The 13,145-nt window shown below is 37.4% G+C and overlaps 1 protein-coding gene across 5 annotated transcripts in view; it reads left to right on the forward strand.

The window, feature by feature from the left end:
* LOC123672799 overlaps positions 1-13,145 on the forward strand; it is a 109,873-nt gene that overhangs the window by 39,062 nt on the left and 57,666 nt on the right. For all 5 annotated transcript variants that reach the window (XM_045607089.1, XM_045607093.1, XM_045607092.1 and 2 more), the window contains exons 12-18: positions 42-311; positions 2,311-2,687; positions 2,780-3,030; positions 3,158-3,327; positions 3,389-3,672; positions 3,737-3,951; positions 4,119-4,251. In XM_045607089.1, the coding sequence (XP_045463045.1) occupies positions 42-311; positions 2,311-2,687; positions 2,780-3,030; positions 3,158-3,327; positions 3,389-3,672; positions 3,737-3,951; positions 4,119-4,251 (1,700 nt within the window). The remainder of the gene's footprint in view (positions 1-41; positions 312-2,310; positions 2,688-2,779; positions 3,031-3,157; positions 3,328-3,388; positions 3,673-3,736; positions 3,952-4,118; positions 4,252-13,145) is intronic.

Here is a 13,145-nt window from a genome sequence, read left to right on the forward strand (position 1 = left end):
ATTTTTGCCATCTGAAGAAACTAATATATTTTTTTTTTCAGTTTTCTTAATGAAGGGTTTAACCGATATCACCGACAGTTCAAGATGCTTCAAGGAAACATCAGATGATTATAACCGTTTCACGTTGAAGGCACTTACAGATAAAGACATGGGTACTTACTGCATATTGGCGAAAAATAACCATGGTTGCGATAGGGCTTTCTTTACATTAACACTGAGGAGAAGAGCTCGATCTGAGACTCCTACTAGGGATGTATCCAAAGAGATCCTCGATGGTATACCTTCTTATTTGGAAAGGAATTATCTTCAAGGTGAGTGAACCATATAAATTAGTGAATTTACTACTGTTACCGGTGGGTCTTTATGAAAATTCATTATGTCCAATTTATGATTGCTAGAAGGATAATAAGTGATAATTTGATAAATATATGTGTGCCAGAGAACATCAAAATAATCTTTAACATCTAGATATCGTATAATGTCGTGTAGGCTTTTAACCTTTTAGTTCTTAGATAGTCTGATAATGACTATCTAACTATCTTATTGATTTCAACGTTGGTACCTTTTATCTCCAATGATTTATGTTATTCGACCAATGATTTGGTTTCGCCAAGAGCAATTTGAAGTGCGTGACTCAAAATCTGTTTATAAGTTATATTTTATTGCGATTTGAGAGAACGTACGAAATTTTATTTAAGTTGGTAACTAGTTGCGTCAAGAGAATTCAAAATACTTCCAAGATTCGCACACGGACCATTTGGCAGCCAAATGTAAATTCTAAAAATATTTTCAGGCTGATTTGTCCTATTATCTGAGCTCAGTTTAGCTGTCTTCAGGTTCGACAGACAACAATGGATAACTGAGAGTGTAAACATATAAACATTAACGAGAAATGTGATGTTGACAACAGTGGCTTATCGACCGCTACAGTTGCCAAGGCGAAGGTGGGACAGAGCAAAAAAATGTCGAAATTTTTGGGAAAACGAGAGAGAGCTTCCTTCTATTCCTACTTCTCTGTAGCTTTGTATTTTAGCTTTTTGATTTAAAATCTTCTTCAATTGGGATCCGATGGAGAAGGAGAAGATCTGATGTTCGAAGAACTTAAATTGACTCTTTACTTATCGATCTGTCTGGTTGGATACTGATTGCTCATTGTGGAGAACTTATTGAACAGTCTCGAAATAATATAAAAAAATTTCCTTGTCACTTAGGCTAGCTATATACCTGAACATTTGCGGAACTCGTATAGTTTTCCATTTTTTCGATTGAAAACACATCCTGAAAAAGACGCCAACCTCTGAATGTTATACCAGAAACCAAACTGTTTCAGGAGTAGGAAAAATGTTGTAACAACAAATCATAACCGTTTACTCATGAAATCTATTTTCATGTAATTGTTTATTGCCTGACTCACTCGCGCATATGATTATTTATATTGAGCAGTTCAAGACCTCGAAATCTTTACTTTCATCGTCCCCCTATGTTATAATCATCGAGACCGATTGCTGCATTCCTGCCAAAATCTCAGGAGCACCTACAATTTGTTTGGTATTATATTTAGATCAGTCCACTTTGCGTGATACCCCAAGTCGACAGCGTCTATGGTTCCCCCTATGGGAGAGTGAGTTAGCGTGGCGATTTTTTTTTTAATTTTCGCGATGGGTGTTTTGAAGCTGGAGAGCGAACCCTTGGGTTCCGTACGCGTGGAAGTGTCGAGTTTGACGTCGCTAAGGAAGAGATGGCTGGCTAGGGGCTCGGATTTTCTGAATTATCTGGTGGAACATCAGGGTAGGATTATTATTTATATAGAAGGAAAAGTTTCGAGGTTCTGGAATTTCAGAGTTTCCCAAATCAAACTTTCCACCTGAATATTCTCTTCTGCTTTGATTCCTCATAGTTTACGGTAGCAAGATCTTTGAAATTGTATTGCTGAATTGGTTTTCCATTGATTGTCTTTGTACGTTGAGGTCATCTGTGTTATTTTCCATTCATATTTTTCTTTTCTCGTTCTCTTAATCTTCCAAGATGTACGGTAACCTTATTCAGTGATCACCAAACTTCAGTTTTCTTCCTGGAATTGAGCGAAGTTGATTGAATCATTTTCCTAAGACCATCTGAGTTAGAAATTCTGTCGACTCATGAAATACTCAGCATTTGGTGTAAGCATCAAAACTGTAAGGTATTTTGTGCCTCTCCAGGAATCAGAAGCATGGAGACAAGACGTAGAAGACGTATTCGTTACATTATCTCATTGTTAAGCATCATAACTCTAAACTTTATAGCTCTCTCATCTCATATACCTTCTTCCAGATGTTCCTGGACCAATATCAGACAAGCCCTCGGTCACGGACAGCGGCAAGAACTGGATATCTCTCTCCTGGGGCAAACCAGAACACCGGGCAGCTCCAGTCATAGCCTACAGGATAGAAGCATGGCTAAGGGGAGGAGAGGGAGCTAGATGGAAGGAGTTAGGCATCTCTCCCATCAACAGTTTCGACGCCTTCAATTTGAAACCAGGTGGGGCGTACCAGTTCAGAATCACCCCTCGTAATAGATACGGGTGGGGAGAGGCTGTGCAGAGTGACATAATCGTTGTTGGGGATGCTTCTGGGCTGCCGGAATTCACCAGGATACTGCCAGGTCAACTGAAGACGCTGTTGGGATCTACGGTGGCTTTGGAATGTGAGGTGAGTTGAGGTTATTGTATTGTTCTAAATTTATATTATTTCATGGAAAAAATTTTTATTCTGTTCATTCATACCGAAACACTTCTTTACAGCTCAAAGTTGAGTCTTCACCAACGATCAGATGGTACAAAAACTCATCGGAAATTGATGTTGATTCTGACAGCAGATTTACCATGTCCTACCACCAAAACGTATGTGTTCTGACCATATCTAGTCTCCGTAGGGATGATAGTGGCAGATTTATTTGTGAAGCCACCAACAGAGCAGGAAGAGTGTCAACATTCTGCAGGTTGTTTGTGGTAGATGACCCATCCATTTTTGCTGCCGATGAAAACCTAAAACTGTAAGTAAACTTAATATTCAATTGATATTCGTTTATGAAATGAAGAGTTAAACAATTGGTAGGGTATTTGTTGACCATCAGCTGCTTATATTGTGTTCATAGTTTGATATTGAACTTGCTTCTGTAGAAATTTTGGAGGAGTTGATAAGCACAAAGCCGTTCCACCCCAATTCACGATGAGACTTCGAGATAGGAGAGTCCAAGTATCATATCCAGTAAGACTAACCTGTCAAGTGATGGCAGCACCTTCTCCAGAGCTGGTTTGGTTGAAGGACGGCGTAAAAATAGAAGCAGATGGTGGGTTCATTGCCCCCATACTTGAATGATCTCCAATCATACGAACAATTGTATTTTCTAGGTCGATACAGTTTTTGGTCAGACGACAACTTCCAAACCCTGGAAATAGAAAAGACTGATCTCAGAGATTCGGGAGTTTACACCGTGACAGCCAAAAACGATTATGGAACCATTTCTTGCAGGTGTAACTTGGTAGTAGATCAAGGTATAAGGGCTTACATACCTCCGGAATTCAAAGGCCAACTTGAGGCATCATCAGTTGTGTTGAAAGAAGGAGAAGAGCTTCGTTTGTATGGAAAAATCGAGGCGTATCCCATTGTTGGCGTGGTTTGGTACAGAGATGGCGTGAGTTACTAATCGAGACTATTTGGTGGTGCACGTTAATCCACATCTTTTGTTTTCATTTCAGATGAGGTTGAGACCATCCAGAAAATCTGTGATGACCTTGTCATACGATGGTAGGGTAGAGTTATCTGTGGCAGATGCCGCACTCAAGGATGCTGGACTGTATTCTTGTGTTGCAACGAATGAAGTCGGTAGAGCTGAGACAAGTCTAAGGGTGGAAGTTAAGGAAAATAAGGAAGTGAAAGATGCTCAAGCTCTTGTACCACAAGATGGAAAGTTGTAAGTACATATTATATTATCTATATTTCAATACACCAGACAGTTTCTGAAATAATCAATGAAATTTGAAAAAATTCCATTCTGAAATTCAAAAATTTCAAATTGAGTTTTTTCAGAGCGTATGATTTGATGTGATCTTCAAGAATAGTATTTTTTTTTTGATCCAGGTACTCTAAGGAACCACGTTTTCTGAAAAAACCTAGATCTACGGAGGCTTATGAAGGTGATAACATCGTAATATTGTGCGAAATTATTGGAGATCCTGAACCAGAAGTGATGTGGCTGAGAGATTTTCTGCGGGTAAGTTTTCTTTGAATTGAAATGACCTAGGAACTTCCGGATTTTTTTCAAGCTTTTTCGTTTTTTTCAACCAATGTTCCACCAATGTGAAAAATGATAATGTCACTACCATGCTTCCACGCCGTCGGCCAACCGAATATTCATGGTTTTAAGGTCATGTTCAGTATTTTATGGAACCAGCTCGGCGTACTGTATCATGAGTTGTTAAAACCGACCGAAACAATTACAGGCGATCGTTATCGAAACCAATTAATGCATTTTTCACCAGACGTCGCTTCCTCGGACTATCACTTGTTTCGATCAATGGAACACGCCCTGGCTGACCAGCACTTCCAGTCTTATGAAGATATGAAAAATTGGATCGATTCGTGGATCGCTTCAAGTGATGACCAGTTTTTTCAATGTTCCAATTTCGGAAAAAACGTTGGAAGCAAAGTTGCACGCCTATGTACCTAGTATAAATTGTTATTCTTGAAATTATATCGTTCAAATTGAGATGAACAAATTCCCAGTAAGAAGATGTAAATACAACAAAATCTAAATCTCCTTTCGGTCTTCAACGTAACCTCAATCTTAGCGCAATGCACCCTCCCCCTACAGCGCGATAAAATCAAGAGGGGCATTTTTTGTCAAGACTCGTTGTAGGTGTAACGACTATCGACTAATGAGTCACGTCTTTCTGTCTTGTATCACAATTCTTGTGCACAAATCATACGTATATGGTAAAGAAACACTATCGCGCAACCGTGACGAAATCAATCGGATTCATTCCACTTGACTAGGTGCGTTATTGTCTTGATTCGATTATTTTCCAACCCATCGAATAAGACCGCTTTTCCCCGGAGGTTTTCGAAAGAAAAGAATTCCTTCGTATATTAGGCCAATTGAAAAGTCCCCGGTCTGATGCACAGATGGCGGTGCTAGTATTATGTCCATATGATTTTTAGTTAGTACCAACCTTCAAACGATACGTGTCAAAATTTGACAGCAGTCCGACTATTAGTTTGTGAGATATTGCGTTGTGAGTGTAGCTACTTTTGTTATTTTATAAAAGATGAAATAAAAGAATTTCGTGTGCTGATAAAATATTGCTTTCTGAAGGGAAAAAATACATTTGAAGCAAAATCTTGGCTTGATGAAGATTTTCCGTGGTCTGCACCAGGAAAATCAACCATCATTGATTGGTATGCTAAGTTTAAACGTGGTGAAATGATCACCGAAGACGGCGAACGCAGTGAATGCCCAAAAGAGGCTGTCACCGACGAAAAAATAAAAAAAGTTCACAAAATAATTTTGAATGACCGTAAAGTGAAGTTGATCGAGATAGTAGACATTGTGAAGATATCATCTGAACGTGTATATCATATCATTCACGAATATTTGTACATGAGAAAGCTGTGTGCAAAATTGGTGCCGCGCGAGCTGACAATCGATCAAAATCAACAACGTGTTAATGATTCTGAGCAGTGTTTGAAGCAGTTTAAGTGCAATAAACCTGAATTTTTGCGTCGATGTGTGACGATGGATGAAACTTGGCTGCATCATTTCACTCCGGAGTCCAACCGACAGTCACCTGAGTGGACTGCACACGATGAACCGAATCCAAAGCCAGGAAAAACACAACAGTCAGCTGGCAAGGTTATGGCATCAGTATTCTGGGATGCGGAAGGTATAATGTTTACTGATTACCTCCAAAAGGGCCAGACCATCAACAGCGATTGTTATATAGCGTTATTGGATCGTTTGAAGGATGAAATCGTTAAAAACGGTCCCATTTGAAGAAAAATAGGTGCTGTCCCATCAAGACAATGCCCTGTCACCAATCATTGAAACAATGGTAAAATTGCATGAATTGAGCTTCGAATTGTTTCTTTATCCACTGTATTCGCCAGATCTGGCCCCCAGTGACTTTTTCCTGTTCTCAGACTTCAAAAGAATGCTCGCTGGAAAGAAATTTAGCGCCAGTGAAGAAATAATCGGCGAAACTGAGGCCTATTTTGAGGCGAAAGACGAATCGTACTACAAAAATGGTATCGAAAGTTGGAAGATCGCTATAATCGCTGTATCGCCCTCGAAGGCAACTATGTTGAATAATAAAATCGAATTTTGACAAAAAAAGTGTGTTTTACTATGGTGGACCGGAGACTTTTCAATTGGCCTGTTAAGTTATTACGCGACTACGTTAATCGCTTGTTCGGTATCGGCAAAAATCTAGATATCCGCTAACGTTGCGCGTAATTCAATTAGGAAAACCTCGTAACTTTGCGAATTATTGCCCATGAATGTGTCAATTATTATTAGTTTACAACTGGCGTAAATAATAATATTATCATATGAATAGAGGCGGACGCGTTGGCAAAGAGACCAAAGAGAGTGGACCCGTGCGTAAGAAGAGGTATAAGTAAACAGGAAGGTATTTCCTAATTGAGGTTGAATTATCATTTATTGCGTCCAATTATTGTGGTTGGTATTGGAAAAAAAAGGGTTCGGATTGAAATTCTGTGTTTCTTTTGAGGTGCGGATAGAGTTAACGCCGCATGTTTTATATGTATAGCGGTTTGTTCTTTCTTGTTGTCTGTTGTATTAACTCAGTTTTATCCTTTATTGTTCATGGGAATTTCTAGCCAAAGGGTGTGACACTTTGCTTCTTTATCCTTCGCTCATAAATAAAAGGCCCCCTGTGAGACTTGTCATTTCGCAAAAAGATCTAATTTAGGTGAGCGCGGCCTTTCGATTGAGCCATTTTTGTCCCTACCCGAATATCAATCCTAAATATCAATCCCAATATCAATCCCGAATATCAATCCCATTTCCTGGATACCAATTGATATTATATAATATTCGATATTAAATAATATTTTTATATATACGAATATCAATCCTATTTCCCGAATATCAATCACAACCCGAATTTCATCCAAATAAGACATGTAGAACGAGTGTATTTCAAGAGAAATCGATGGATTTTTATTTCATTGTAAAGAAGGAGGTATTGCTATTAATGATCGAAAACGATATAAGTCAAATGGCCGTCACGGCTGCGGTTGCATTGCAACACCATAATATATTCCTCTCCATCAAACTTTCTAGGACTAATTCGCATATTTGAGGCTGTACCTTTGTTCTTGATAACTTGATGAATTCCATTTTTGGATCTTGTGATCATGGCCAGGAAACATTTCTTGCAAAGTTGCTTGAGTGGCACATAGCTGCGTCTTGTTGAAAATTGATGTTCGTCCATATGCTGAAGACCAGCATGGCGGTGGCAGAGAGAAGGTTTTCGAAGATGCAGAATTGAATGCATACATGATCAAGACTCGTGTCAAACGCAACAAGAATTGACAGGATCATTGGGAGTGACGCAACAAGCCATTTCAAAACGCCTGAAATTCATGGGAATTATTCAGAATCAAAGAAATTGGGTACTGTACGAGTTGAAGCCGAGAGATGTTGAAGGGCGTTTGTTGCTTTTGAACAGTTGCTTGCAGGGCAAATACGGAAGGGATTTCTGCATCGCATTGTGACTGGAGACGAAAATGGGTTCATTACGATAATACCAAACGCAGAAAATAATGGGGATATCCCGGCCATGCTTCCACGTCGACTGCCAAATCGAATTTCCAAGGTCATGTTCAGTATTTGGTGGAACCAGCTCGGCAGCCGTTATCGAACGTAATTAATTCGTTTGAGCCGAGCATTGAAAGACAAACGGCCTCTATACAACGAGATACATGATAATGTGATTTTACAGCAAGACAATGCTCGACCTCATGTTGCGAAAGTGGTCAGTCAAGACATACTTGGAAACGTTGAAATGGGAAGTCTTACCCCACTCGCCGTATTCTCCAGACGCTGCTCCCTCGGACTATCACTTTTTTGGCTAGAAAGCACTTCCGGTCTTATGAAGAAGTAAAAAATTGGATCGATTCGTGGATCGCTTTAAAAGATGATCAGTTTTTTCAACGCGGGATTCGTACGCTGCTCGAAAGATGGGAAAAAGTAGTGGCTAGCGATGCACAATACTTTGAAGCATAAACGTATTACCAGTTTTCTTAAAATAAAGCCTCAAATTTTGGATAAAATGCGGGAGCAAGGTTGTACGTCTATGTAAAAGTAATTTTTATTCATAAATTCCAGAATTTTTCGGTAAGATTTGAAAGAATGTTTGTGCTCAATAGGTGCTTCATTTCGAATTTGGCAATTTGGTATCATAGTTTCGAGACATCCTGTATGTGAAGATCTCCTCATTTTTTAGTTCCGTTAACCGTCCTCGGTACTTTTTCGTCATAGTAGTAACTCCAATTAGTGATTAATCATCACGTAAAGAAAAGTGTACCACCACCTGAATTATTTATTAATCATCCTCATCCAGACAGAGTGCGAGAATTCCCAGGTGATATCTGTCGCATTCCAGGCGTAGATCACCGGAATTAATAACTCGGAAAGGTGTAAATCGGCGGCAGCAGCGCAACAGGCCGCCTTCTGATCTCCGCGGGAGAAGTTCAACTTTAATGACCGCCGTTAAAAACTGAGAGAAAGAATTTTCAAAGATATTCAACATTCTACTCTGACCCGCGATCGAAAGGTCCGTCGAAACGAATTTTTTTTTCCGACATAATAGCAGGAATTCTATTTATGGTACCAATTATCCCTCGATATATATGGTACTTTCACCGCAAAACGTTCTCATAGCGCGCTGTGCGGACAAATGTCGCCGAATTCGTCTATTCCAGAAACTAGAAATGTCAAACGGATACGTTTTGTCCCGATTCGAGATCAAGGATGCTGAAAAAACAATGGACGGTAGAAACGCCGGCAGTTGAAGCCTTCTTTGGCAGATCGGACAGTTATTGCAGAATGCGATAAATGTTACACTATTCTCAAATATAATGGCCGTTTTGTTAAGAGCTTGAGTACTTTAAATGATAATACAAGACAGGTATATTTTCGGAATTAATTTTTTTATTATTCCATTCTGGTAGATAATTTTATGACATTTATTTTTTAAATGTCATTTTCGGCATTATATGTCCGCCGCTGCTACAATTCACATCATAAGGTAATAAACATAGATAGAGGGAGTATACGCAATTTCTACATGTCCCCAACATAGTTAGATTACATTGTCGGATTGTGATATATTTTCAAATTCACAATTTTACTATATCCTTATGAATATATATTATATTGAATGAAATATATTTATTTGAGTGACTCCCTATTGAATATACAAATTTGAATATTTGGAATCCGATATTTTTCCTAATTATCGAATTTATAATAAGCAGAATATTTATTATTTTCTGTATCTACCTGCTGAAATCCAAGGTTTGGCAACTTTTGCTCTCCTAGTGTCATAGGTTGTTTCACGTCGTTTGGCGCGTTTGAAGTTTATTTCTGAATTTTTGATATATTTAGGTATTTATTTTAATATATTTTGAGTTAATATGAAACTTTGATTCACTATGGGACATAAGAAGTGCATTCTTTGTGGAGAAACTCTCGAATACGCTCTATTAGTGATGACGTCACACACCGCCATTTTAGTTCTCCTGTCAGTGTTCGGAATCCAAACAAACAAATTGTCATTCAAATTAGTACGTTGTCGTTGAAGAAATTGGCTTATTTTGATAAATAAGATTATTTAAGGAACGATTTTACTATTAATTGATAGACAGAAGGAACGAGATTAATGCCAGTAAGTTCGAACTTGAAGTTCAACTAATAAACACGGCTTTTTACAAAATCTGGGGAATGATACAGGATTCAAACTTACTGGTATTAACCTCGTTCCTTCTGTCTATCAATTAATACTGAAATCGTTCCTCAAATACCCTTATTTATGAAAATAAGCCAATTCCTTCAACGACACCGTACTTATTTGAATGACAATTTATTTGTTTGGATTCCGAACATTGACAGAAGAAACCAAAAATGGCGGTGTATGACGTCACGCTTATAGAGCGTATTGAGTGAAATATTGTATCACTAATATATTTTCATTTTTGCACGCTTCAAATCAAATTTGATAGTTCATGTTGGGGACAAATTTTGATTACTGAAAATGACTCTCTCTACCTATGTTTATTACTCTGAGGCCAAACCTCACTCAGCAGAAATGTCAACACAACACAGTTTGACATTCACAATCATCAAAACTTCTCATGCAGCTAAAAAACACCCGTAGTAATGTATTTGGCCATCTTAAGATACATCAAAGTATTTTTCAATGTTTTCCAATTTTTATCGCTTTTTTTTGCCTTTTGAACTTGCCACGAGACGCCACTGTTCGATGGGTAAATCCCATCGATTTCATTGATACATGCGCATTCAGACAGTATTTTCTCTCTCGAGAGTTATCTTGTTTACGGACGTAAGGCACCACAAAAAAAAAAGGTAATCATAATTTCTTCAGGGTGGAACGAGTAGTAATAACCTAGAAAGAATATGATGATAATCTTTTTTTTTTATTGTGAGAATGTGGTCGTGAATGAATCGCTATCGAGATGACGTATCTCGTAACCAGATGACAAATGAATTTTTCAAATAGGAGTGTAGTTGTCTACAAGTATTAAAGCGACTAATTATGCCATATGTTGCAGAGACTTCGAGGTCTTGTCAGCGTTCCATAGAGGGTCCGATCAACCTTTGGTTAGTGTCGATCCGACGACCATCAAGTTTGGAATTGAACCGTGTTTTTTGAACGGAGTTCGATAGCAGATCGGTTTTTAGTTCTATTCGTTATCGGTCGAATATTATCGGGGATATATATTGAAAGGATATTTTGAAGTAAGTTGCACATATAAGAATTTTCATTCTATAGATCGATTCGATTTTCAATTCTATAGATCGATTCGATTTTCTATTCTATAGATCGATTCGATTTTCTATTCTATAGATCGATTCGATTTTCTATTCTATTGATCGATTCGATTTTATATTCTATAGATCGATTCGATTTTCTATTCTATGGATCGATTCGATTTTCTATTCTATAGATCGATTCGATTTTCTATTCTATTGATCGATTCGATTTTATATTCTATTGATCGATTCGATTTTATATTCTATAGATCGATTCGATTTTCTATTCTATGGATCGATTCGATTTTCTATTCTATAGATCGATTCGATTTTCCATTCTATAGATCGATTCGATTTTCTATTCTATAGATCGATTCGAGTTATTCGATGTATTTCGTTGTTTTGAAGCTCAGAGTAATAAACATAGATAGAGAGAGCATAAGTCATTTTCATTGAGCAAATTTTGTCCCCAACATGAACTATCAAATTTGGCATGAAGCGCACGGAAATGAAAACATATCAGTGTCCAGTGATACGATATTTCACTCTAATCGCGAGTTTCTCCTTTAAGAACGCACTTCTTATGTCCCATAGTGTATTAACGTTTCATATTAACCCAAAATATATTGAAATAAATACCTAAACATATCAGAAATTCAGAAAACAAACTTCAAACGCCCCAAACGACGCGACGTGAAACAACCGATGACACTAGGAGAGCAAAAGTTGCCAAACCTTGGATTTCAGCAGGTAGATACAGAAAGTAATAAATATTTTGCTCATTATAAATTCAACAATTAGAAAAATATCGGATTCCAAATATTCAAATCTGCATATTTAATCGGGAATCACTCAAATAAATAAATTCCATTCAATATTATATACATTCATAATGATATGGTAAAACTGTGGATTTGAAAATATATAACAATCCGACAACGTAATCTAACCACGTTGGGGACATGTAAAAATTGCGTATATTCCCTCTATCTTGTTTATTACTCTATGGGTTGGACACAGTAGAATCAATGAGTTTCGACATTTTACAGAATTTGGATTGTTGCCATAGAAGTTTAAAGTGACAGTGAGCAAAGTATAATTATAATTGACTAGTGAATGGTATCATATTTCTTGAGTTGAGAAAACACAGGCATAATGAAAGTATTTTTCAATAGTCGTGAAAAATTATGTTATATAAATTGAAGGTCAGGTTTGTTTATCTAACTTTCGACGTTCTCAAAGGTTTTGAAAGGTAATAGGAATTTTGAAAGATGAGTATTTATGAGGGAACTTCTTCTAGGTAAATACAAAAATACTTCTTTAAAATTTAATTCTTCATAATTTAAAAGAAATTTTCCCTAAAAGAGAACGAGAGTCACACAGCAACAAAAAAATCGTGCTAATCAAGCTTGATCAATTCTCTTTTCTATCTGATGCAGATGAAAATTGTCATTTTGATTTTGGTTCGGTTTGGTCCGCTAACCTCCCATGGTTAACCTCAATATCGATGTATCCTTTTCGGACCATTCTGCGAGATAACTCCTTTACAAAAGGAATCGTATAGAATCTATAAAAGGATCGGAAGAAAAATCCATCGTTTTTGCATCGAAAACATGGTGATCGTTTTTGAATGCCATTGTACCGAGTTCGTTCATATTTTTTTTCACCACGTACTAAATCCTTCGGACAAGTGGGTCTCAAAGCAATGAGAGAAGCATGTTAATTCAATTTCAGGGAGAGAAAATAATCTTGTTAACGTACATGAACTTGAATAAAAGTTTTTACTGAAATGATGCAGTTCTTCAAAATTTTTGGGTCAAACAGTTTCTTACCAACTCTCCCGAAACTCAGAACAATAAAATTAAATGACTTGTTCTGCATAAGTACATGGTGCTAACCTAATTTTTTACGCAATTTTGAAATGTCCCCAACATGGTTAGATTTCGTTGTCGGATTGTGATATATTTTCAAATCCACAATTTTACTTTTTTACTATATTACTATTTTACTACTTTTTTGCTCTCCTAGTGTCATCGGTTGTTTTACGTCGTTTGGCGCGCTTGAAGTTTGTTTTCTGAATTTTTTATATA

Source organism: Harmonia axyridis, chromosome 2 (assembly GCF_914767665.1).
Source record: "Harmonia axyridis chromosome 2, icHarAxyr1.1, whole genome shotgun sequence".
NCBI classification, from domain to species: Eukaryota; Metazoa; Arthropoda; class Insecta; order Coleoptera; family Coccinellidae; genus Harmonia; species Harmonia axyridis.